General features: G+C 36.4%; 1 protein-coding gene across 17 annotated transcripts in view; it reads right to left on the bottom strand.

The window, feature by feature from the left end:
* Positions 1–294: 294 nt before the first annotated feature.
* The window catches only part of TIA1 (TIA1 cytotoxic granule associated RNA binding protein), a 30,019-nt gene continuing 4,296 nt past the window's right edge, over positions 295–26,017 (bottom strand). For 2 of the 17 annotated variants that reach the window (XM_028116231.2, XM_028116234.2), the window contains 12 exons: positions 20,087–20,189; positions 17,428–17,526; positions 15,540–15,594; positions 15,335–15,367; positions 14,027–14,114; positions 10,804–10,879; positions 6,587–6,695; positions 6,099–6,194; positions 5,900–5,984; positions 5,410–5,533; positions 4,081–4,226; positions 295–2,979 (listed from right to left, as the gene is read on the bottom strand). In XM_028116231.2, coding sequence (XP_027972032.1) covers positions 2,853–2,979; positions 4,081–4,226; positions 5,410–5,533; positions 5,900–5,984; positions 6,099–6,194; positions 6,587–6,695; positions 10,804–10,879; positions 14,027–14,114; positions 15,335–15,367; positions 15,540–15,594; positions 17,428–17,526; positions 20,087–20,189 — 1,141 coding nt within the window. In that variant the 3' untranslated portion in view covers positions 295–2,852. Of the gene's footprint in view, positions 2,980–4,080; positions 4,227–5,409; positions 5,534–5,899; positions 5,985–6,098; positions 6,195–6,454; positions 6,696–10,803; positions 10,880–11,574; positions 12,476–14,026; positions 14,115–14,614; positions 14,734–15,334; positions 15,368–15,539; positions 15,595–17,427; positions 17,527–20,086; positions 20,190–26,017 lie in introns of those variants that run through there. The other 15 variants (XM_028116233.2, XM_028116235.2, XM_028116236.2 and 12 more) reach the window with 12 other exon arrangements.

The following is a 26,017-nucleotide window of genomic DNA, read 5'->3' as shown; positions in this document are numbered from 1 at the left end:
AAAAAAAGGAAGACAAGCAAGCACAGGGACAAACCAGGAAAATAAAACTACAATGTGGAACTAACTTTCAACAGGGAGATAGTTATCAACAAGGAAAATGAGATCCTGGTTTTATAATGAGTTAAATCTACAGAATGCCAATTCTTTGTGGTATTAAATAGTAATCCAATGCAAATCATGGTTTCTGGAATAAGGTTAAAAAAAAACCAAATACCCGAGTGAATATAACAATATGGTTACACCAAAAAGAAAAATCTTTCACACACAATAATCACTGCAAGAAGATCCCACAGGTTATAGAAAACATAAAGGAACTTTAATATCCAAACAGTCAGGGCAAAGAATACTGGATTAACGACCCATTAAGTGTGAATCACTTCAGGTTCTTTACAGTACCAGATGTATTTTATAGTAAAATCTGAATGCATATTGCAGAGAATGAAACTGTTTTCAAAACTTTAATTTCCTTACCTGATACTAATACCAGTATTATTTTTAGACTAAAAAATCTTTTAATGATTTTAACACTAGGAGTAAGATTTAAACAAAAGTTATCAATGTTCCTGAAACGTCAATTTGTTCAGTAGTAACTTTTTTGAGAAATACCACTTTCTTCTCAAAAAGTAGTTAATGTACACTTTAAGATTTGTGCAATAAGAAAATATACTGGCTAATAAAAAGTGTTACTTGAGAAAGTCAAAATGAAAGAAAAACTATACTTTTGCTTAAATTACTTATGCCCAAATAATTTACCCTGCAGTCCACAGATGTACAGGAAATAAAATATTTTTGAGTAAGAAAAATAATAAGGGTCCTAAAATAGAAACATAAACCAGAAGAATCTAAAAATAGCTTCCTGATATTTTACTTTTTGAGTATTTCATTTAAGCTGCTTCTGGTCGCATGTCCTGATCTGTAGACGTTAACATGGAAATAAAATTCCCAAGTATTTAAAAAATTTACTCATCTTCCATAAAGCAACTTTTAATGTATCAACACTTAAAAATACACAGTGACGTACGTAATGAAACATCAGTACAACTGCATAGAATTGAGCTCCAGAGAATTAAACACTTATGAGCTGTCTTTCCTGGGCTCTGGTTTACATGAATATTGGCTTTAGAGACCAGCTTAATTTGCTCCTACCTGGAAGAGACAAGGCCAGGAAACTTAAGATTTCACAGGCCTTTTCTGTTGCTAAATGCTAGGAGCTCTCTGAAGGTCTTAAAAACAACAAACCGTTCAAATATGTATACTGGGGGACTCTTCCCCTTTGTGAGTAAAGGAAGAAGAAAGTTTGTGACTTTCACTGAAAACAAAACAAAATCTCCCACAACTCTTCTAAGAGACTCTGAAATGTACTAGAAATTTCAAAACTAGAACAATGCCATCAAAGATTAAACCTAATGCTCGGAGCCACCCCAAAATAATAAAATTGGGAACTCCAGGAAAACAGGTACCAAAAGAATCAAAATAATGATTGCACTGAGGATTCTCCTCTTTGAAGGCTGTTTAAGGAGGTAGGATTTTAAGGTTTTTTTGTTTTGTTTTATCTTTTGGCCTCTGAACATTTAAAAAATGCTTTGCCCGGCTGGTCCTTCAGGCTAATTTTGAAGTTCACAACGAACTCCAAGCCTGATATAGGATATTATACAGTTTCACAGCTATCATTTGTACGTAATAAAATTAGGTTGATTTACTCTTTTTGAGTAAATATAACTAGAAAATGGCAAATTAATATGTTCCTTTACATACAACTTTGTGTCTCAGAATTCTTGAAAAACAAGAGCAGATGACTTTGTATTCAAAGACTACCGAAGTGTGTATTTGATATTCACATGCAAACTTAAAACCTTAGAAATCTCCTGTCAACTCTGCATGATGCCTTTAAGAAGGAAATGACATACAAAGCTTGCTAACTGTGCAAAATATTAAACCGCTAAAACATTTTACAGAATGAAACAATACACGTAAATGTAGAAGTTGACACATGAAATTAACACGGGCTCATAAGAATGTCTCACATTTCAGAGATTTTCTTTAGTAGCAAGTTTTTGTTTTTATATTTCCTGGTACACAGCAAAGTTTATCACAGAAGATAAAAATCCTTTAAACAAATCCAAGAGGGAATTCTTGAGGCACCTTCTCATATAAAACACAAATTGAATGCAATTATCAATCCATCTGAGAAAAGTTTTCAATCTAAGTGAACATCATTTTTCCATTTAAGTATATTTTACAGAAATTTAATAAGGCAAGACAAATTTGTGAAAAATGATACAAAAATGATGTAAACTAATAATTTATATTTTAAAACCCCAAAGGGAAACAGTGGAGATGGGACAGTTCAAACAATGCTTTTAAAAAAACAAAAAACAAAAAATCCTAAAACAGAATTGTGCGCAAGCTGAAGATTACAAAGAACTTCTAGACTTTGCACAGTTTTGGTTCTTCATTTTTAACATTTTTATATTACATGTTTTAAATCATATCAGGAATGCAAACTAGAACTGCACACTACTTTAGTGGAAAAAAGTTCAACATTGTGCAATTTTCTGCCTCTTAATTTTAAAAAAGTGGCAGCAATCCCTGCATTTGTATTTGAAACAAGGATCTGAGAAACTTTATCAAAAAAGGTAATGAAGGCAAAAATTGGCAGACATCCAGCATCTTGTTTCTTTTTAAAACAATGTGGATGATAAGTAATTTCATGATTAAAAAATGAATCTTTTAAATAAATACATTGTATCTGACATTTGCACTGACTGATTTGATAAATCTTTAAGTAAACAACGGCTTTACTACACTCCCTGTAGCCTCAAGCCACTGGCTTTAGATTATGGAGTCCTTTTTCACTGGGTTTCATACCCTGCCACTCGATACCCTGCAGGCTGATTAGGCAACATGCTGCCATTCTGTCCTGGAGGTGGCTGCACTCCGTAATTTGGTCCCATCCACGGTGCAGAAGACTGTGTCTGACTGGTAGAAAATGTGAAAGAAGCAGAGAGGAGGGGAAATCCACTGGTTAAAATAAAATGTAATGCCAAGAAAAAGTAACATATACATGGAAAAAATACTTTTACTTAAGCCCAAATATAAGAATAATGGTTATGCCAGGGAAAGCAAAGGCAAGTTTTTTCTCTTAAAAACAAGCATCCTCATAGTGTTTAATTTGTGCAGTTTAATTTTGTTAGTTTAATATAATAGCTAAAAAAAAAAAAAAAATACCCTTTACCTGTAAACATTTCTCTCCTTTGAATTCAGAAAAAAGTCATTTCTAATCTCAGAAAGGAAAACTGTGCATCTGGGTTAGACAAAAATTGAACAAACCACTACCTGAAAGAAACTCGATCATTTGGCACAATAGAGACTACCACTTATATTACTCAAAAGAAAAAACTAAAAATTATTAGCATATGTAAGCTCATCATATTTTTCAACATTACAAATATAAGGTTCTTTTATTTTTTAAAAGACTTTATTTTTAAGTAAACTGACACAGGGTGCAAACTTACAACCCCAAAATCAAAAGTCTCATGCCCTAATGGCTGAGCCAGCCAGGCATCCCACAAATACAAGATTCTTTTAAAATAAAAACTGCAAAGTATTTTTAGTTTTTCAAAAATTTAAGTGAAATTTCATAATTCAGGGTGTACAAAGACGCATCCATATAACAGTGTGTGATAAACCCTACAGCGCAGGAAAAAAAAAGCATAACGAATAAAACAATTAGCATCAAAATAACTGCATCCAAGAATGGCTAAATGATCATTTCTCAAATAAAAAGCTTAGCAATTATTAAGCTCTCATTGTCTTACTTAAATATTAGTTGATTCATTACCAAGCATTACCAAAATTCTTTTAACACTGGTTATGCCTCAGAGCAGCACATTTCCAGACAAATTTTTTAAGAAATACACTTAAAATTATAAATTAAAAACAGCTCTAAACTAAGTCCTTCGAAGGCTAAAACTTGCTTTAGACAGAGGACCACATAACCTACTAATTACTTAAAATCTCTTCCTAAGTTCTTAACTTTTTCAAAGGCTGATAATAAAGGAGAAAAGAAAGTATGCTTACTTAAATCCCTGCTGATTCCACGCCTGGCCATACATTCCATATGCAGGTACCTGCCAACCATTAGGCATATACTGCCCAATTTGTTGTGCATTTCCATACCACTGGCCCCACTGGCCATAAGCTTGTGGATATCCAATTTGATTCTGCTATTAAGTAAAATTATAACAAGTAATTTAGTATTATTCGAAGTTATGTGTACACATTCAGTCCTAATGTACCACAAATATATAGCCATAACACATAGGACCATCACTGCAATGAAAATAAAAGGATAAACAAGAGTTTATAAGATAAATGAGTTAAAAAAAAAAAAAGAGTGCGGTTATACTGCTGTAACTCTTCCTCATGCTCTAAATGGCACACTCTTTGTAAGGCAGTAGGTAATGCCCCAGTAATAAATATCAAACTCAGTACAATGTTTAAGTGTTTTGTAAATTAAACTAGATAGGGAAAATAGAAAAGATTACTTATTCCTGTATTCAGTTTACCTAAGAAACCTATATAGCTTATATAGTTTAGGATTTTCTTATTCCTTTCTTGATGCTCCATTTACAATTTGTTCACAGAAAGCTTTTTTTTTTTAAGATTTTTATTTATTTATTTAACAGAGAGAGAGGGAGAGAGAGAGAGAGAGAGCGCGCACAAGTAGGCAGAGCGGCAGGCAGAGGGAGAGGGAGAAGCAGGCTCTCCGCCGAGCAGGGAGCCCAATGCGGGGCTCGATCCCAAGACCCTGGGATCATGACCTGAGCCGAAGGCAGCCGCTTAACCGACTGAGCTACCCAGGCGCCCCCCCCCCTTTTTTTTTTAAAGAGAGAGAGAGAGCGCAAGAGCATGCAAGAAAGGGGATATTAAGCAGGCTCCATGCACAGCACAGAGCTGATGTGGGTCTTGATTTCATGACCCTGATATCATGACCTGAACCGAAATCAAGAGTCAGACGCTTAACTGACTGAGCCACCCCAGGCACCCCCTCACAGAAATCTTTATGGGATCACATTTGAACCACTAAAGCTTCCTGGAAAAACGTAAGCAGCAAAATCTAGGAAAAATGCCAAGGCTCTAAATATATTTACAGCTTTTGTTTCAACTGAGTCAAACATGCTTGTGAGTTCTCCAAATAGTATGTGAATAAATCTATCAAGTGTTAAGAAAAAAGCCTGAACACCCTGTTAGGTAAACTACCACTCTAGAACTATAATACATTCATACAGAGCCCTTTTATATTATCATTTTAGCGAGAAACTATTAACAAGGATTATCAATAATTTCATTTTAAAATAACCTATTATTAGCCCAGCAATTACTCTACAAGGTCAAGAATCCTCTCACCTGTTGCACAGGATTTATCATATCAAGAGTTTCTTTGCCCCAATAGCATTTCACAACATGACCTTCAATGGTAGTTCCATTAACAGAAACGATTGCATGTGCTGCACTTTCATGGGAATTGAACCTATTCAAAAGAATATTAAGAATCACCAATATAAACTGTTTAAGGTACTTATGAATAAAACCTATTTTTAAAAATTAAGCTGAGCCTGAGGTATAAGAGGCACTTCACACAAAAGAGTAAGATGGTATATTTTCTTTGGTATATTTTCCCCAAAATCTTGTAGTTCTGAAGAAACTTCTTTTAACAGAGAATGTTTGATTGATCTTGTGGTTACAAGGAGGGAGCCATTAAAACACAGTGGCAAATACTGCTAAATGCTAGAGAAATTTCTATTTCTTTACAGCCAAGGTACATTTTTAAGAAAACTACTAAATTACTCAAAATGGTTTTTGGGGAAAAAGTTTTTTTAAAAAAAACCACCCATACCGAACAAATGAATATCCTTTATCTGGAAAGACTCGAATTTCCATTATTTGCCCAAATGGTGAAAAAGTCTGACGCATTAGTTGTTCTGTTAGATAAAAGACAAAAATAAACCACAGCAAGTTATATAAAATCCTACAGACATTAAGCTTTTCAGTTAAAATATTAACCTCAAAATGCCACACGGGTAAGGCTCCCATACCTGTCAGCCCAGAAGTGACACCTCCACAGTATACAGTACAGTTGCTTGGACTAGACTGATTTACAACCTCATCATATGATAGCTGTTTGGTGTTTGCTGGGGAGGGAAAAGTTTAATACTTTAAATTCATTAAATAAAATGTTCAGAAAGAGAAAAGCAGTATCAACTACGCTAGTGTAATGGTAATTTTTACCTTGACTAAAATGCTTAACATAATACATAATACATTTGATTGAGGATTAAACCTCCCCCAAGAAGGTCTAAAAAATTACTCAATATTCTCTATTTAACAGGAGACTTGACATTAAAGACAGTATCATTTATTATTTAAAATTACAAGAATGAAAACTAAGTACATTTTGAACAGTAGTCTTGATTTGCTTCTCATCTATTTCTGCAATAAGTCTCCGGGAACAGCTCTAACATTTAAAATCTAGTGTATTTTTCTCCAAAATTCCACATTTCCTTTTCTTCTCCAATACACCTACACTCATATGTACTCTTTGGAGCTGGAGGCTTTCGGGTTGCCCAGTTAGTTCTGATTTGTCTTCCACCAAGCCACTGGCCACCCATCTGTTGAATGGCGTTTTCAGCATCCTGTTCCGCACATTAGAAATGACAAAGAAGCCACCATTAGTTGATGTTGAAAGACCATTAGCAGTAGAGAAAATTCAGTTGCTTTTCACAAATGTCTACTGAATGAAAATGCTTTATAAAATACACAATACACAATACGTTGCCTAAAATGCAATGGTGCTTTTAAATTATCTTTCTTTTATTTGGATATCAGACTTTGGGAATGTTAATTACCTGAAAAAGTTCAGAGCCCCAAAGCCCTTATGAGATAGCTATTATTCATGTAATAACTCAGACTATTATGAATGAAAATCTCACTTTACACAATCCAACAAACTTGTGACAATATTTGGTTTCTCATTCATCCAACAAGTAAACAGTGAATAGCTACAATGTTCTAGGCAGCAGATTAAGTGCTAGGGATTCACCGGTTAATGAGACAGACATGGTCTCTGCTGCCACAGAGCTGACATTCTTTTGGGGCCACAAACTTATCACAAATTGTGGTAAATGCCATAGTAAAAGGATAGGGGGACCTGGCTGGCTCAGTAGGTTAAGCATCTGCCTTTGGCTCAGGTCATGATCCCAGGGTCCTGGGATGGAGCCCTGTGTCTGCCAACCAATCCCCCTGCTTGTGCACTCTCTCTCAAATACATTAAAAAAAAAAAAATTTAAAAAAACACAAAAGGGGGGCGCCTGGGTGGCTCAGTTGGTTAAGCGTCTGCCTTCGGCTCAGGTCACAATCCCGGGGTTCTGGGATCGAGTCCCGCGTTGGGCTCCCTGCTCAGTAAGGAGTCTGTTTCTCCCTCTCCCTGCCACTCTGCCTACCTGTGCTCTCCCTCTGTGTCAAATGAATAAATAAAATCTTAAAAAAAAATTAAATTAATTTAAAAAACACAAAAGGATGACCTACAGAATATGGGCTTTGGGATCTACTTCAGACAGCATGATTAAGGAAGGTCTCTCTAAAATGTATCATGTATGCTGAAACTGAGAGGAACAGGAGCTAGCCAAGTCAAAACTCCCCAGGGAAGAAAGCCCTTGTGGAGAGAAAAGCATTTCTAAGTGTGTTCCAGTAGGAAAGAGTTTGGTATGTATCTGAAAAAAGCATGTAGGGGTACCTGGGTGGCTCAGTCAGTTAATGGTCTGCCTTCAGCTCAGGTAAAATCCCAGAGTCCCGGGATCAAGCCCTGTATCCGGGCTCCCTGCTCAGTGGGGAGCCTGCTTCTCCCTCTGCCCCTCACCCTGCTTGTGCATGTTCTCGCTCTCTCAAATAATATATAAAATCTTAAAAACAAAACAAAACAAAACAAAAAAAGGCCATGTTAAAGACAACTAGTTTCAGTGGAATCTAGTGAGCTAAAAAGGGTGCCAGAGGAAAAAACTAAAAGATTTTAAGTAAGAGATTATCATGATCAGCGGGGAGTCTGCTTCTCCCTCTCTCTCTGACCTTCCCCTCCATCCATGCTCTCTCAAATAAATAAACAAACAACAACAAAATAAACAATTAGATCCCAAGATACCATATTACTATGTGAACGGCTAAGATATAATTGCAGTGCACTCTACATTCTCTTACCCAAACTTGCAAGCCATGTAAACTTTTTTTTTTTTTTTAAAGATTTTATTCATTTATTTGACAGAGCGAGAAACAGCGAGAGCAGGAACACAAGCAGGGGGAGTGGGAGAGGGAGAAGCAGGCTTCCCGCCGAACAGGGAGCCCAATGTGGGACTTGATCCCAGGACCCTGGGATCATGACCTGAGCCAAAGGCAGACACCTAATGACTGAGCCACCCAGGCGCCCGCCATGTAAACATTTTTAAGGCAAATTTCTTATCTGGAAAATAAATTTTGGGCAAAATGGTTGCAAGCTGTTATAGCAAATATCTGGACAGTAAGAGTTCATATGAGGAATAACCAGACAGTTCCAATGTAAGCAGACACAGGAACTAGAAAAAAAAGTGATAATATTTGGTGTTAACTGCAAACATATTTTTTAAAAAGTCAGAAGGAACTGGCACAATAACCAATGGTCATAAACTTCACCTAAAGCCATTAAGAAAGGATACAGTATCTATTTCAAATACCTTGTTTATTAAAGAAAACCTTTCTAAAATACATTTCATTACTACCAAAAACTTTTTTCTTTAAAGATTTTATTTATTTATTTGATGGGGGGTGGGGGTGAACACAAGCAGGGGGAGTAGGAGAGGGAGAAGCAGACTCCCCGCTGAGCAAGAAGCCCGATGTGGGACTCGATTCCAGGACCCCAGGATCACGACCTGAACCTAAGGCAGACGCCTAATGACTGAGCCACCCAGGCGCCCCCATACTACCAAAAACTTTTAATAGCTCATTTTCTTTAAACTTTTTTTTCCTTAAAAAATTTCTCTATGCCTAACATGGGGCTTGAACTCAAATCCTGAGCCAGTCAGGCTCTCCTAATGGCTCATTTTTTAAGGCATTCTTTTTTTACCCCCTAAGGTATTCTTACACACAAAGTACAGTAGTGTTTCTATAACTTATCTTTGGCAAATGAGAGTCCTAACACAGAAGGAATACACTAAAATCTAAGGTTAACAAAACCTTAGTATATATTCCAAGGCATATATATATTCTCCCACGTTCACCCCTGTATTTTTGAAGTGTGGCATCCCTGACATTTAACTGTTCTGAACCTTAGTTATCACACTAAAAGAGGTAAATCATTTATTTGAACTTATAATACATTTACAAAGTTCAAACTTCAAACAGTACAATACTGTGATAAGCTTCCCACTCTGTTCCCCATTTGCCTCTCACTTCCAACTCCCAAACAGGAAACTCTACAGCAAGCTTTTGTTTATCCCTGTGAGAGGAACACACATACCCAAAAAATATACCTCCCTTTTTTACACAAATGAGCCTTTTCAGTTAATTTACCACAGAAATATTTCTATAATCAGTATTTATAGACTTCTTTTATTTTTCCGTAAGTACTGGCTATGGAAAGATTTCTATGGTATATATTTATTTTTTAAAACAACAGTACATGATTACGTTGTATGGAGGATATGCCAGAGAGTTCATCCTGCTGACATACTGAAGATGAAGCTTTTCCTTCTGTATATACCCTACTCTCACCTCTCATTTGACAAACTGTACTATCCTTCCTCTTCTCCGCAAAACACAGAAATCTCAAGTCCGTGCAAACTGGTATTCAATAAATGATTGTTAAATAAAAGAAATGAGAAGACATTTTCAAATACATTAGTATATAACTTCTAAAAAGTCCCCACCCACTGGAGCATTTTATTGTTTTTATTTTTTTTTAAGATTATTTATTTTTTTAGTAATCTCTGTACCCAACATGGGGCTCAAACTCATGATCCTGAGGTTAAGAGTCTCATGCTCTACCGACTGAGCCAGCCAGGTGCCCTATCACTTTCTTTTTCAGGTAAAATACATATATTTGCAGGTAATACGATTTTGTATTTTAAAAATTCACAAGAACCAATGGAAAATTACTACGAGTAAGAAAATTTAGTAAAATAGCATGTTAACTAATAATAACTATACATATTCATACATATGAAGCAAATAGAAAACATTATTACTTTTAAATTGTCATGAGAATATAAACAGGGAGATAATGAATTAAATACATAAATGAGATTTTCAGTATCTACCTTTGGCTGATAATTTAAACATCTCTACTTTCTATGTTCTGAAAACATTTTATCAGTACTTTGCATGCATCAGGTGCTAAATAAATGCTGAAGAAATGACCAAAGGGGAGAAAAAAGATATCCTCTTTGAGAAGGTGTTATCAGTGAAATGAGCAAGTGGCAGATGAAAGATAATTATTAAAACGAGTATCTTTATTTTTTTATATTTTTATTTTTAAGATTTTATTTATTTGAGAGAGAGAATGAGATAGAGAGAACATAAGAGGGGGGAGGGTCAGAGGGAGAGGCAGACTCCCTGCTGAGCAGGGAGCCCGATGCGGGACTCGATCCCAGGAACCTGAGATCATGACCTGAGCTGAAGGCAGTCGCTTAACCAACTGAGCCACCCAGGCACCCCAAAATGAGTATCTTTAGTCTTTACTCTTAAAGCACCACACATGCACTTTTTAATTGAGCTCACCCATTTGTTGAAAAAGGAGACAAAGCCATATCCTTTAGACTTTCCTGTTGCCATGTCTTTTACCACTCTGGCATCTCTGAAATCAGAAATAATCAGAAGTTTAGGTTTGCAAACTCTCCTCTGGATATCAAGTGAGAATGTCACACACAACTCATTTTTATGTTTCATCTTCATTAAAATGAACCTTTAATGCATATTCACCTTTTATTCTATAAAATTTATCATGTATTAGCAAATGAGGCATAATAAACATGCAATAACTTCTTAAATATATATGTATATATTGTACAAAAATTGCCTCCCATTTCCGAAAGTTTTTAAACTTTTAAATATTAAGCATGGTAAAAGCAGCTATTCATATGAAATTACTTAACCATTTATAGGGTTCACAGGCACATTAGATGAATGGCTTTCTTTAACCATGCAACTGATAATTTTCTATTTGACACCATATACTACCTAATCATTAAAAAAATTAAAATAGAAAACTGGAAACTAAAAGAATGAAAAGCTGTATATTTCCTAAATTAATTATTTTGTTTTCTCAGATCAATCGACACCCCCCTTTTGGACTATGGGTAAATTGAGAACTTGATGTTTTCAGAAATGCTAAATAATTGAAGAAAAACACTAGACACACACTTTAGTTTTAAACTATATAAGAAAAGATTTTATACTGAATTTTAAAATAGCAATCATATAAGATTGATTGGAAACTACAAGATATAAAAGCAAAATTTTAAAAGTCAGAAAGTAAAAAAGCACGCCAACATTTATCCACTGTGAACCGTAGCTTGTAGTTAGCCAGGGCAATTCTGTCCATTCTTCAGAGATACTCTGCAAAATAACCAGAGCCCTATTATTTGAGATTGAGTAAAAAAACCCAGCCATGATAGCTAAAACTCCATACCTCAAAAAATTGGACTCAAATTGTGCTTCACAGGCAATCTGCTTTTAAGTTAGCCAGGTATGTCACAATGCTTGTTCTCTCAGGACACATGAACAAAACAGGCACTTTCACAACAAAAACCCAAGTCAGAAAGCCATGCAATATAATTTTATATTAAAGTATACATAAGCATATTTCGATCAATTTAGGAGTGATTTATTAAGTGTTTAGGGTCAAAATGACAAAGAGGTGGTGGTGAAAAGGGAAAACTAATGCAAGTCACTTCTCAATACAAAAAAATACTTATTAAATTATCAGTATGGTACACATGCATTTAATTTGGTAGCTGATTCACTTCTATACCAAAATTTGTTAGACTACCCTAAACTCAAGGAATAGAGTATAAACTGTATAAATTAGGGTAGGAAAGTACTATATCTTTTCTACTCAATTATTTTAATAGGCCACCACTTACTGCACACCATCTATAAATTAAGTACTGTTGGAGGATCTCTACAGAGAATATCTGGCTATCAAGAGAACCTTTCAATATATATTTATCCATTTATCTCCTTTAACAAAAAAATCAGGAAATGATGCTACCAACTGAAAATCGTCCTTTTAAATTTAGAAACACTAACTCCTTGGGTAGCCTAAAACTTAGACATTATACATTACCTCCACTGAAAATTATAATCCATAAATTATAAAGGCCTTACCAAAAAATATATATATATACATCTATAATCATGGTTGATCATAAGAAAAATCTAGGCTATAATTATGATACCAACATATTTAACAAAAAGAACTTACTGACCCACGATTAAAAAGTCATTATTAAAATTGGAATGTCATTTAACTTAAACTCACTGATTGTTAAACAATCTTTATCTAATCCCAAACTAAAATCCCCATGTTTTCAGAAAAGCTACTTCAATCAAAATCAAAGCATTTAATAAAATAGCTATTGAATCTGTTAAAATGTTAGAAAATTTTTTTCTTCTTTAAGTTAAGTTTCAGGATATGTTAGCCTTGAAATATATTTAAGTCTTACTTATTTCTGAAAGGATTCTCTAAGGAAGAAGCAGCAAAGATCTAGATCAGGGTTCTTTTATCCTTCTTTAATCCTTTTAGGGTCCTGTGACTACTCTGAAAATAGGATAAAACTTACAAAGATACTCCACACCAAAATGAAAACAAACACAAAATTCCGTACACAGAGATTTATAGAGCTTTTGAGAGGCCAAAGGTTAACACCTTCCTGTCTAGGTATTTGAAAGCAAGCTAACCATCATCAAAACCCTAAGACAGATTAAAAGGAACAATCAAGAAACTAGAACTTTATTTTCCTAATTGGTTCTCAAAAAGAAAAATGTTGCCCAACAAGAGAGTCCATTTATAAACCCTAATCTTTTGACTGCCTTTAAAGTTGGCCTCTATTAGGGCCATTCCTTGGTCATGGTTCATTTTCGTCCTCCTATCAATGAACTACAACTCTCCAAATAAAAACTCCCCAAATTTACCACCAATACTACCAGCATTTACTTTCCAGTCTCCTCACCTTCTCATCTCTGCTGTTGTTCTGTTCCTCAAACCAAACCAAAGCTAAAGTTTCCTTTTTACTACTCTTCTAGCTGGAACAACAATAAAAAAGCAACCAGAAACCCAAAAATTCTGTTTTCTAAATTCAACAAGTACTTCTAAGAAAATACTATAATCAACTCATTCTTATTCTATTATGGCATGCTTTTCAAAATATTAAAGTTCTTTTATGATGAACACTACCTTGAGCAAGCTACTTCCAAAGGGCCCAAACTATATGATTAATAACAAATGCAAGCAAGACAGTGCTCCACAAAATACTAAAAGGCATCATTATTAACAGTAACAACAACAAAAGGGTAGATACCTGGGGATTAATATTTAACAACTGCTTTTTAGGTTGAATTGTTAAGGTTTCTTTTTGTTAAAATATATTAACACAAAATGCATGGTATCATGAAAGTGCCCCAAGGGTCTAAATTCCTTAGTCACAGCAAAAGGTTACTAAAGATTATGACCAAGCTAAGCAAGACACTTACATAAGAAATATGTACAACAGCAAATTTGTCTCTTACAAGCTAATGCTAACTGAAAAAGGATTTTAAAATAATTGAAGACCAAAGATTTATCAATAGGAAAACAATCTTTGGCTGTTAATGGCTTAAATAGTCTCTAAACAACATAATGAATTATATTGAAAGGTTAAAATTCATAACAGATTTTCAAATTACTTCTACATAAGCCTGTTTCTAATTAAAATCAGTTTAAATTTATCTTCTGTTAACTTACGATATTCTTCCAAATGGTGCAAAAGCAGCTTTTATATCTTCAGTTGTAATTTCTGGACTGAGATCACCAACAAAGACATGGAAATGATCTTATAAGGGGAAGGAAGGGGGAGTGAAAAGAAAAATAAAATTTTAGAATTTAAAATATACTAAAATCTATTCAATAAAATAATCTTAATTTATGGATTAAGTATAAGTAAAACACTATCCTATATCTATACAGATCCTATCAATTTTACACATAATGAACGAAGGTGATAATATAGGAAAGATTCTCTTAAAGACTGATATATCTAACTGGAAACTGACAGTTATATTTCTATTTACAGCCAATTAATTATACTGGTCTAAGAAAATAAATAATATTTAACAAGCTTTGCAAAAAAAATTAATGATTAATTACCATTCTAATAGTGATTATTTACATTTATCCAGTTTACCACTACATTAAGGTTTTAAAATTAAAATAAAATAGTGGTACTCTTGAGTTATGTAGACTAAATTTGCCTCAGTTAAGACAACTGACTGAAGCTAGCTACATGATATACTTGGTTTAACCATATTTTGTGAAGAACAATCAAAGAAATACCTTGCATTGCAACAGTTTGATGTTAAAGTATTTGACAGTTTTCTCAAAAGCCAACAGTTTTGGTTGCCCAGACATTACACCATTCAGTTTATGTGAATCCATGTGCAAGTGAACTAAGACTGAAGGCAACAGAATGAAAACAGTAATCCCTTCACTTTATATCAGAGCCATTAAAAAAGCATTGGAGAGAAATAACGATCCCATATGTGAAGTTTTTTTTTAAAAAGACAATGTTCAAAAAAAGAAACACTTTAAAAATACAAAATAGTTGGATCAACACTTTAAAAAGGAACACATACATCAACTTTGACAAAGTATATTTGGAAAGAAAAGTTACCCCCATTTGGCAGGCCTTAAGCAACATATTGGGTTGCCATTTGGGAAACAGAGTTTCAGGAGCAACTCAAGCACAGAAGATCTGGTTTGAAGCACAGATCGTGACCTCAAGGAAGCAGGGTATCTTGCCCTTTAGTTGGTGAAAGTATTTCAAAGGCATCAGCTGCTACCAAGGGGGTCAGAGAGCTTGAAATAGCACCAAAGTAGTGGACAAGCCACATTTGGTCAACACTGGGAAGAAGGGGGAAAAATATTGCCAGAGAGACAAATAGAAATACGACCCCCTCCCTCCCACCTCCCCCCAATATCAAACAAAAAAACTTCAAGTGGTTAGTGAATACCCTTTCAAGAGATTTCATTTTATGTTTAAGAAGATACAATTACCTTGTGAACGCTGTGTGCTGACAACGGTACTACCTGATGACAAAGATTAGATTTGTTCTTAAATTTATTAACACAAACACATTCAATCATATCTTAGGATAACGATCAAAACATTACTGCAAACATGTACGATGTTTATATGCTTTACAATAAAACTACTGTGTACAATAAAAACAAATGTTCAAAGAGTATAAAATATACTTACTGCTTGTATCTTTCTTTTGACTGCTGGGGGTTGTTGCCCAATTCACTTTGACTTCCTAAAAAAATGTTTCTACATTTATACTCCATAAAAATAAAGTTCAAAATCAGATATTACAAGATTTGCATCTATAAACACACCGGAAGGCATACACTGGAGATGAAACATTCAAGAGGATAACAGTTCTGGTCAAAGTTTCAATACTTATTTATTTTTTTTTTTTTAAAGATTTTATTTTATTTATTTGACAGAGAGAGAGAGAGCGAGCACAAGTAAGCAGTGAGGCAGGCAGAGAGGGAGAAGCAGGCTCTCTGCTGAGCAGGGAGCCCGACGTGGGGCTCGATCCCAGGACCCCAGGATCATGACCTGAGCCGAAGGCAGCCGCTTAACCGACTGAGCCACCCAGGCGCCCCTCAATACTTATCTTTTAACCTACACTTTTTTTTTAAGATTTTATTTATTTGACACAGAAAGAGATAGCAAGAGAGGAAACACAAGCAGGGGGAGTGGGAGAGGGAGAAGCAGGCTCCCTGCCGATACAGGGCTCGATCCCGGAACCCTGGGATCATGACCTGAGCCGAAGGCAGACGCTTAATGACTGAGGCACCCAGGTGCCCCCATACATTTTTTTTTTTTTTTCAGAATACTGTGAAAGTTTTATTTAATCATTTTTGTTTGCAACTGAAACTCTGGGAACTCAAAGTTAACATCCTTGCCTGTAAGCTTCTTACAGACACCAGAAAAAGTTTCAACCTTGTGTTCCACATTGTTCTGCTGTGCTTTATCCAAATGAACCTTGATCAGCCGGCTGCCATCCAGTTTCACACGGATTCTCTTGCCCACAACTTCACTTGGGAAAACCAAGTCCTCCAGGATTGCGTCATGTACGGCTGTCAAAGTGCGGCTCCTGGGACGCTTTTGCTTATTTTTTGTACAGCTTTTTCAAGTTGGCTTAGGCAGAATTCTCCTCTGAGCGATAAAAACAACATGTTTCCCACTGAACTACTTCTCCAATTCACGGACTAGCCGGACTTGGATTTTCTGGAAAGATTTCAGCTGAGGAACGGGAACAAAGATGATAATAGCTTTCCGACCACCGCCAACTTCAATTTCCTTGGCAGCCGTGATATTCAGCTCCCACAGCTGGGCTTTGAGGTTGGAGTTCATCTCCAACTCAAGGAGAGCCTGGGAGATGCCGGATTCGAACTCGTCCGGCTTCTCGCCATTGGGCTTCACAATCTTCGCGCTCGAACTGAACATGGCCTTCTCCTTGGTGAGAGCGCCGGCCTAGGAAGAGCCCCATACACTTTTTTTTTTTTAAGGTTTTTTTTTTTTCTTTAGGTTAACCTACACTTTCTCAAACGTTGGCAAATCCTAATCATACTTCTCTGTTAACATTCAACTAACCTTTCTTATCTAAAGTAAAAATCATTTCTTTCTTTTTATTCTTTCCCATTAGTATCCAAAGTTCTAGAGGTTTCATCCAAGCTTGAGTAATTCAACAAATATTTTAGTATTTACCATGTGTGAGGCATCCTGAAGAATACCAACATAAACAAGCCCTCTAAAAAGCTTTATTCCATCTTTTAAATATTAAATGTGACCTTCTGCTATAAAGTGATATAATGCTTCTAAAAGGTAATCAAATTGGGGGCGTCTGGGTGGCTCAGTTGGTTAAGTGTCCGACTCTTGATTTTGGCTCAGGTCATGATCTCAGGGTCGTGAGATCATGTTGGGCTCTGCACTAAGCGTGGAGCCTGCTTGGGATTCTCTCCCTCTGCCCTCCCTGCCACCCCTGCTTGTGTGCACTCTCAATAAATAAATAAATAGTAAACAAAATTGTATACAACTTAAAAATTTCAAGTCACCTTCTTTAAATATGACAGCTTACCTTACCCATTATCTTCCGCCCATTCATAGCAGCTAGTGCTGCAGCTGCATGACGATGCTCATAAAACTCCACAAAACAATATGGATCATTTCCAGCTGTCTGTTGAAGAAACACAAAAGCCAAATTTAAGTTGTATACTCCCATTATTTTAAAATTATGTGAAGTTTTATATATCCCAAATTATCAGGCCAAGGAAAATGAAGGGGTCCATCCCACAAGTAAATCTTTAGATAAGGAAGTAAAGACTTAAAAAAAATGAACTGTTTTTAAAGAATACTAACTTCAACAAGTTATACTATAATACTACATATAACTTAATCCTGTATTAATGATTAAGTATCCTAATTATGGATGGATGCATATAGAAACTACACACACATTCCTCATATAATCATTTCTTTATGCTACGGATGTTAAGTTTGCCTAGACGCTTATGCTCTCAAGTCACAGTACTGGCTTTTAATGATCTTTCCTCTCCCTTCCCTGTTAAATGTTACCTTTTACTGCTATAAATGTACACATATCCTTGCTGCTTCTAACTTGCTAAGTAGCTGAAAATACCAGCCAACTTTCTTAAACCTATTTCAGGCTCTGAAAACTGAAGAGGTTTTCTGGTAAATAAAGTTTTTAGAATAGGTTTAGAATGTGGACTTTCGGACATCAATTTTTTGCCTATAGTCTTTTAAAAATTCTCCTCTTTTCTGGTGTTCCAAGTAGTTGAGGTCTGATAAGTGCAGCTTGGACGCTTTATTGTAAATTAAAGCAGCAGAAAAAACACCCCATATTTTACACCTATCTGCAAAATACAAAATGACTTTGAGTTCATTTTTAAAAATTTTTTTAAAGATTTTATTTATTTATTTGACAGAGAAAGACACACAGCAAGAGATGGAACACAAGCAGGGGGACTGGGAGAGGAGAGGGAGAAGCAGGCTTTGCGCAGAGCAGAGAGCCTGATGCGGGGCTCAATCCCAGGACCCTGGGATCATGACCTGAGCCGAAGACAGACGCTTAACGACTGAGCCACCCGGGCGCCCCTGGGTCCATTTTTAAATTCTTTCCATAAACTCCTAAGCAGAATTGTTAAAATAGGAAACTAATTCAAAAGACTAGAATGACACTAGAATAAAGAAATTACTATTTTGTTTCAAGGACAATTAATCGTTTAAAAAGGTCACTGGCAATGATTTTTAAGAATGTTAGAGGAAGGAGGCAACCACAAAATTTATAACATCGAGACAATCATTTTATTTTAAAAACATTAAAGAGGGGCACCTAGGTGGCTTAGTTGGTTAAGCATCCTACTCATGTCATGATCTTGGTGTCCTGGGATCAACTCCTGTGGTGGGCTCTGCGCTCTCTCCCTCACACTCGCTCTCTAAATTAAATTTTAAAAAATCTTAAAAAAAATTGAAGAATATAAAAATGTTTAAAAAACTGCATAATTCAAACTAATGCTACACTTAATGGTAATTCTATTACAAAGGTGAGTGTTGGCAGGCATTAATGTTACACAAAGTAACTTAGACTTCAGCATAATCAAATGAAAAAGTCTTAATTTTACTTAATTTGCACTCAGAAAAGACTGCACTAAGATAAAAAGATCTAAGCATTCACACTATCAGCCTTTATACTCCAGAGAGTATAAAATTCATAACTAAGAACATCAGTCCAACAGTATGAATAGACTGGAATTTAGACTTGTCTTTTTATACATGCTATGATTCAGGGTTAACAGCAGTTACAGATGAATGGGAATTGCTACAATGCAAGAAAAGCTTGAATCATAACATTTAAAAGTTAAAAACACTTTCAACACACACACAAACACTTTCACAGTATATTATTTTTGACTCAATTTCCTAATGTAATGGTAATAACTTAGCCAATCAGACACCACATATAAAACAATTCTGATAACCTCAATGCACCTTAAAACAAGAGCCTACACATATAGTTCTTATTTGCTCTAAAAATAATTAGTTCTCTTCTCTTCCTCCTTTATTTATTAGTAAAGTAAGTTAAACTCAGTGGCTAAGACTGACTTAAATTCACTAAAATTACTAGGAATTTAGACTGTATACTTTTTTTTTTTTTTAAGATTTTATTTATTTACTCCACAGAGAGACAGACAGCGAGAGCAGGAACACCAGCAGGGGGAGTGGGAGAGTGAGAAGCAGGCTTCCCACCGAGCAGGGAGCCCGATGTGGGGCTCCATCCCAGGACCCCGGGATCATGACCCAAGACGAAGACAGATGCTCAACGACTGAGCCACCCAGGTGCCCCCTAAACTACTTTTTTTTTTAAATGAATGACCCTGCAGTTTTTAAGTTTAATTTTTTTTTTTTTAGTAATCTCTTTACTCAATGTGGGGCTCAAACTCATGACCCCAAGATCAAGAGTCCCATGCTCTTTCTACTGAGCCATTCAGGCACCCCTGTATAAACTAATTTAAGAGTTCCTGGAAGAGGGACCCCTGCCTGGCTCAGTTGGTAGAGTATGCGACCCTTGACCTCGGGATCATGAGTTTGAACCCCATGCTGAACATAAAGCATACTTAAAAAAATAAAACTATTCTTTATAAAAATAGAGGGAGTTCCTGGAAGTAATGGATTTAACTAATCTATTAAAAAAGAAGAAAGTTAACTAAGTAAAATACCCTTACATCCATAATCATTTTGCAGTTTTTACAAGGTCCAATCTGGCTAAAGAGCTGGAGAATTAGAGCTTCTGTCACATCTCTGGAAAGGTTGCCGACATATCTGAAACACAAAGAAAAACAACTTACCATTTTAAATTTGCTTCTTTTGCCATCAGTTTCTAAAGTTGCTTACTGAAAAAGAAATTTTGGTAATAGGCAGATCTCTGCTTTAAACTACACACCACAGGGAACAGATTCTAAAAGTTTGCCAAAACTTCAAAATTTCTTTCAAAGCAGATGTATGACATGCTACTTGTAATTACATTGACATCACTAGTAAAGGGGAATCGTGTGTGTGTGTGTGTGTGTGTGTTTAGTCAAGGTTTTGCAAATTAAACCTGATGTTTCTAAGTCTGTAGGCTCACCTTAGGAAGACATGCTTTAAAAAAATCATATGAGGGCGCCTGTGTGGCTCAGTTAAGTGTCTGCCTTTGGCTCAGGTCATGATCCCAGGGTCCTGGGATGGAGCCCGTCAGGCTCCGTGCTCAGCGAGGAGTCTGCTTCTCCCTCTGCCCATCCTGCTCCCCCCCACTCATGCATGTGCTCTCTTGCGCTCTCTCACAAAAATAAATAAAATCTTTTAAAAATTTTTCAAAAATCTCAAATGAAATCATTAGATGTATAGAACGTTTTATACAATCAATCCTAGGAAGGTTTGCAATTATTTCTACTTCTACAGTATTACTGAGAACATTAAAATTTCCTCAATTTTTAATCCACACAATTCCCCTTACACTGTCCAATTTAGGTATACTTTGGTTTATATATTTATGTATATATACATATATATACACACAAACACATATATAAGATTTTATTTATTTGACAGAAAGAGGGAGAGAGCACAAACGGGGGGAATAGTAGAGGTAGACTTTCTCCCCAGAAAAATAAATATCCACACATGCCTGAAAGTATGGATCCAATTCCTTCCTTCCACTTAAAGAGACATATACTGATTGCTTACTATGAAGGCATCGGAACAGCTTAAAATGGCAAAGGGAGAAGGGATGAGTCTTAAGAACAATGAACAGGTAGAGTAATGATAGGTAGATCATGGTAGAGTAATTTAAAGATCAGGTAAGAGTAATGATACTCAAAAATCAACTGCAACATCTAAATACCTAATAATTTTTCCAGTATTGGAGGCTATTATTACATTATGTCCTTATTCTGAATATCTGTAATTAAAGGGAAAGAATTAAGCATTTATCTTGCTTTGAGTAGAAACTCCGGTGCAGTATAATTTTTTTTTAAGGGATAGCATAGTTTTTTTGTTTTTTAAAGATTTTATTTGTCAGAGAGAGAGTGAGCACAGGAATACGGTAAGGGACAGAAGGAGCAGCAGACGCCTTACTGAGCAGGGAGCCTGATGCAGGACTCAATCCCAGGACCCTGGGATCATGACTGGAGCCAAAGGCAGACGCTTAACCCACTGAGTCACCCAGGAGTCCCCATTGTAGTATAATCTAATCAACTCTAGTTGATGAGGGAATTTACAGAAAAATGCTAGTAAGTGTAGAGAGAATTAAATTAGTAAACAATGCATAAACCCTATTGAAATGATTAATTCAGGCAAAGATCACTGGTGTGAAAATGGTTATTTGCAGGGTGCCAAAGTTACCACACAGACTACTGAACACCGCAAAGGGAAAACTCTACCTTAAAAGAGAAAGCTTTGGCTGTTTCACCCCTGTGAGCAAGTGATCAAACTTTAAATCATTTTATGGATGGACATTTGCGTGTACAATATATATTATACAACATCACCTATGAAGTATTCAAATAAAAAAGGTCTAACTTGAATCTAATAAAGCTTAAATTTATTTTTTTTTTAAAGATTTTATTTATTTATTTATTTGAGAGACAGCAAGCGCACAAGCAGTGGGAGTGGCTGGCCGAGGGAGAAGCAGGCTCCCCGCAGAGCAGGGGGAGCCTGATGTGGGACTCGATCCCAGGACCCCGGGATCATGACCTGAGCCGAAGGCAGTTGCTTAACCAACTGAGCCACCCAGGCGCCCTCAAGCTTAAATTTAAACCTAAGTTTATAGAATACTGGGGGATGCCTGAGTGGTTTAGCTGGTTAAGTGTCTGCCTTCAGCTCAGGTCATGATCCCAGGATCTTGGGATCGAGTCCCACATAGGGCTCCTTGCTCAGTGGGGAGCCTGCTTCTCTCTAATAAATAAAATCTTGAAAAAAAGTTTATAGAATATTGGGCATATAAAACAATTATACAGGGGCGCCTGGGTGGCTCACTCGTTAGGCATCTGCCTTCAGCTTGGGTCATGATCCCAGGGTCCTGGAATTGAGCCCTGCATTGGGCTCTCTGCTCAGCAGGAAGCCTGCTTCTCCTTCTCTCCCTCCCCCTGCTTGTGTTCCCTCTCTTGCTGTGTCTGTCAAATAAATAAATAAAATCTTAAAAAAAAAATTATACAAATTCAGATGTGGAATATTATGTGAGACAACTTGATCTCTTAAAAAAATTGTCCTAAAAATTTTTGAGAGGATTTTTTTTTTTTTAAGATTTTATTTATTTATTTGACAGAGAGAGACACAGCGAGAGGGAACACAAGCAGTGGGAGTTGGAGAAGCAGGCTCCCCATGGAGCAGGGAGCCCGATGCGGGGCTCAATCCCAGGACCCTGGGATCATGACCTGAGCCGAAGGTAGACACCCAATGACTGAGCCACCCAGGTACCCCAAGAGAGGATTGTTCTTGATTAAAAGAAACCTGAAAGACACTGACAACCAAATGCAATGACTAATCCTATAACCTACATTTGAGGAGAGGAGTTAACTTTTTCTTGGAGAACTCTAATTAATAAATGTAGAAGGAATGAAATCACCATTAAGCCAGCAAAGTAATAACTGCTACTGGTGAGATCCACCCATGGATCTTTTAGTTGGTGGAAGTTTTAAGGAGAAATAGGATATGTGTAGAGCCTCAGAGTATCTCCACTAAAATATTTAATGATTGATTTTAACCAATGAATTGGTTTTTTTTAACATATGTCCAAACCTCCCTCTATGAAGTGAAGCTAAATTTACATTTTCTTGAGTGTAGGTTAGTCTTAGTGACTCAATTCTAGTTAACAGTGTTGAAGAAAAAAAAAGTAGGCACTGCACAGTGAAGAAACACTACCCTCTCAAGGGAGTGCCATAGTCACGAAAGGCATTCCCTCACATATTAAAGGAGAGTAAAGAGATAAGACAACGAAATGCAATGTAGTATCTTGGATTGGATCCCAGGATAGAAAAAGGGTATTAGCAGAAAAACTGGGGAAACTGGAATAAACCTTGTAGTTAATGGTATTGTACAATGTCAATTTCTTACTTTTACTAAGTATACCATGGTTATGTAAGATGTCAACATTAAGGGAACCTGCGTGAAGGTTATATGAGAACTCTGTGCTATCTCTGCAACTCTTCCATGTCTATTTTCACCTGACTCTTAGACCTATAAGAAAATCTCAGAATTCATCAAAAACTAATGATGTAATGTATGGTGATTAACATAACAATAAAAATTATAAAAAAAAGAAAATCTCAGAATTGCATATGTCTAGGGGCGCCTGGGTGGCTCAGTTGGTTGGGCGACTGCCTTTGGCTCAGGTCATGATCCTGGAGTCCCGGGATCGAGTCCCGCATCGGGCTTCCTGCTCAGCGGGGAGTCTGCTTCTCCCTCTGACCCTCTTCCCTCTCGTGCTATCTCTCATTCTCTCTCTCAAATAAACAAAATCTTTAAAAAAAAAAAAGGATTGCATATGTCTAAATGAAAAAAATGGTTTTTTTTTTTTTAAAGATTTTATTTATTTGAGAGAGAGAGAGCACAAGCAGGTAGAGCAGCAGGCAGAGGGAGAAGCAGGGTCCTGGCTGAGCAAGGAGCCCGATGTGGGACTTGATCCCAGGATCCTGGGATCATGACCTGAGCTGAAGGCAGACGCTTAATGACTGAGCCACCCAGGCACCCCAAAAAATGGCTCTAACATCTACTTCGCTAAAGCTAGATAATCTAGTGACAAGTGGGCAGTATTTAGGGAATGGAAATTCTTTTACTCTTTGCAAAATTGTCTAATTTTCTGAGAAATATTTTGAGTGATACTACCTACTTGAAGATATGTAATTAAAAAAAAGCTACATTAAAAAGCACTAGGATTTGTATTACAATTATTTAATGCGACCTGTTGTATATTGTAAGCTCCAGGGAGCCTCTATAAATTAACTCTACATATACCTGTTTAGAGAAAAGCTCTTCAGGGGAAGTTTCACAAACAACTTGCTCTCAACCTTCAACACCATTACAATAAACTACAAGTAATACATACAACATTTTTATATCAAAGAAATCAAACGACAAAATCTCTTTTCCTTCCTCATGCAAATAAAAGTAATCCATTAGAATTTTGCTTTTTACCAATAAGTTAATCATTAATACCTATGTCAGATTTTTAGAAGCAACTTTATGTTACTACTTTCCAAATCTATCTGCTAAATAAATATTAATCTGAAACGGAGAGCCCAAATTTGAAAACTGCAGATTCTTTTTATACTCACCATACTTTCTTTCTTTTTTAAAGATTTTTATTTATTTATTTGACAGAGATACAGCGAGAGAGGGAACACAAACAGGGGGAGTGGGAGAGGGAGAAGCAGGTTTCCTGCTGAGCAGGGAGCCCAATGCAGGGCTCAATCCCAGGACCCTGGGATCATGACCTGAGCCAAAGGCAGAGGCTTAATGACTGAGCCACCCAGGCGCCCCCTCACCATACTTTCAATGGAAAAATAAACAAATTTCTTGTAGTTTGTAGAATGCACTATACAAAGTTAATTCTCATCTTTATGTATATATGTTTCTTTAGCTGTTCCATACTTTGTTACATTGTTTTTGAAGCTAAAGGATTTCCTATTAACAGCACAGATTTGTTATAGGCGTAGTGGATTATTTTTTGGGGGGTGCTGCCAAACATCTTATTTTTAGAGAAATCCTCACTCTACGGCAGAGGCTCACTTCTCTACAGAAGCTGAAAAGGCTTGATATGGTTTTGTAGTCTCCCTTACATGTGATCTAGGTTAGGTTGATTAGAGAAACCGGACCTGAACATAGAAGACAAAGAGAGGGCTTAAAGAAGCAAGAGACTGAAGAAAATACATTTTCGTGGCAAACAGCAGTGGAGTCCCATGTCCAGTGAAAGTGGAAGCTGTGGTGGTATCTGGTCCTCAGTGGATGTGGTAGTAACACCCTTTCTGGAATAGTCTGTGGCTTGATAAGGACTGTGGGCCTGACAGCTGTCTCACTTTCCTGAACATTTTCTAAGCCAGGTTCCATAACCTTCCTGCAAATGTGGGAGTGTCCAATATGTTGTTTTTATAAATAGCTTTTATACTTAAATTTTTTTGCTCCTGCATTAAAAGAAATTTAAACCGGGGCGCCTGGGTGGCTCAGTCGTTAAGCGTCTGCCTTCGGCTCAGGTCATGATCCTAGGGTCCTGGGATCCAGTCCCGCATCAGGCTCCCTGCTTGGTGGGGAGCCTGCTTCTCCCTCTCCCACTCCCCTTGCTTGTATTCCCTCTCTCGCTGTGTCTCTCTCTGTCAAATAAATAAATAGAATCTTAAAAAAAAAATCCCAACTGATAAAAAAAACTGATACTGGAGCAGTGGCAAGCCAAGGTTCCCTGTCATGTACATTGGACCACTAAATAAAAATGTAATTTTCTTATTTATGCAAGTTTATGTTTTTCAAAATACTTTAAAAAAACATTAAAATATCCCTTTTTAGCTGTTCCATGGACTTCTTGTTAACAGTACGGATTAAAGTATCCCATGTTGATATTTATTATATCACCACTGAGATTATGTACCAATCTTGTGCAGAACTGGAAAGTAAAGAGAGGA

Source organism: Eumetopias jubatus, unplaced genomic scaffold (assembly GCF_037043125.1).
Source record: "Eumetopias jubatus isolate StellerSeaLion01/CBP00866 unplaced genomic scaffold, mEumJub1_p1.0 scaffold_9, whole genome shotgun sequence".
NCBI lineage: Eukaryota > Metazoa > Chordata > Mammalia > Carnivora > Otariidae > Eumetopias > Eumetopias jubatus.
This window is presented reverse-complemented; position numbering and strand designations above follow the sequence as displayed.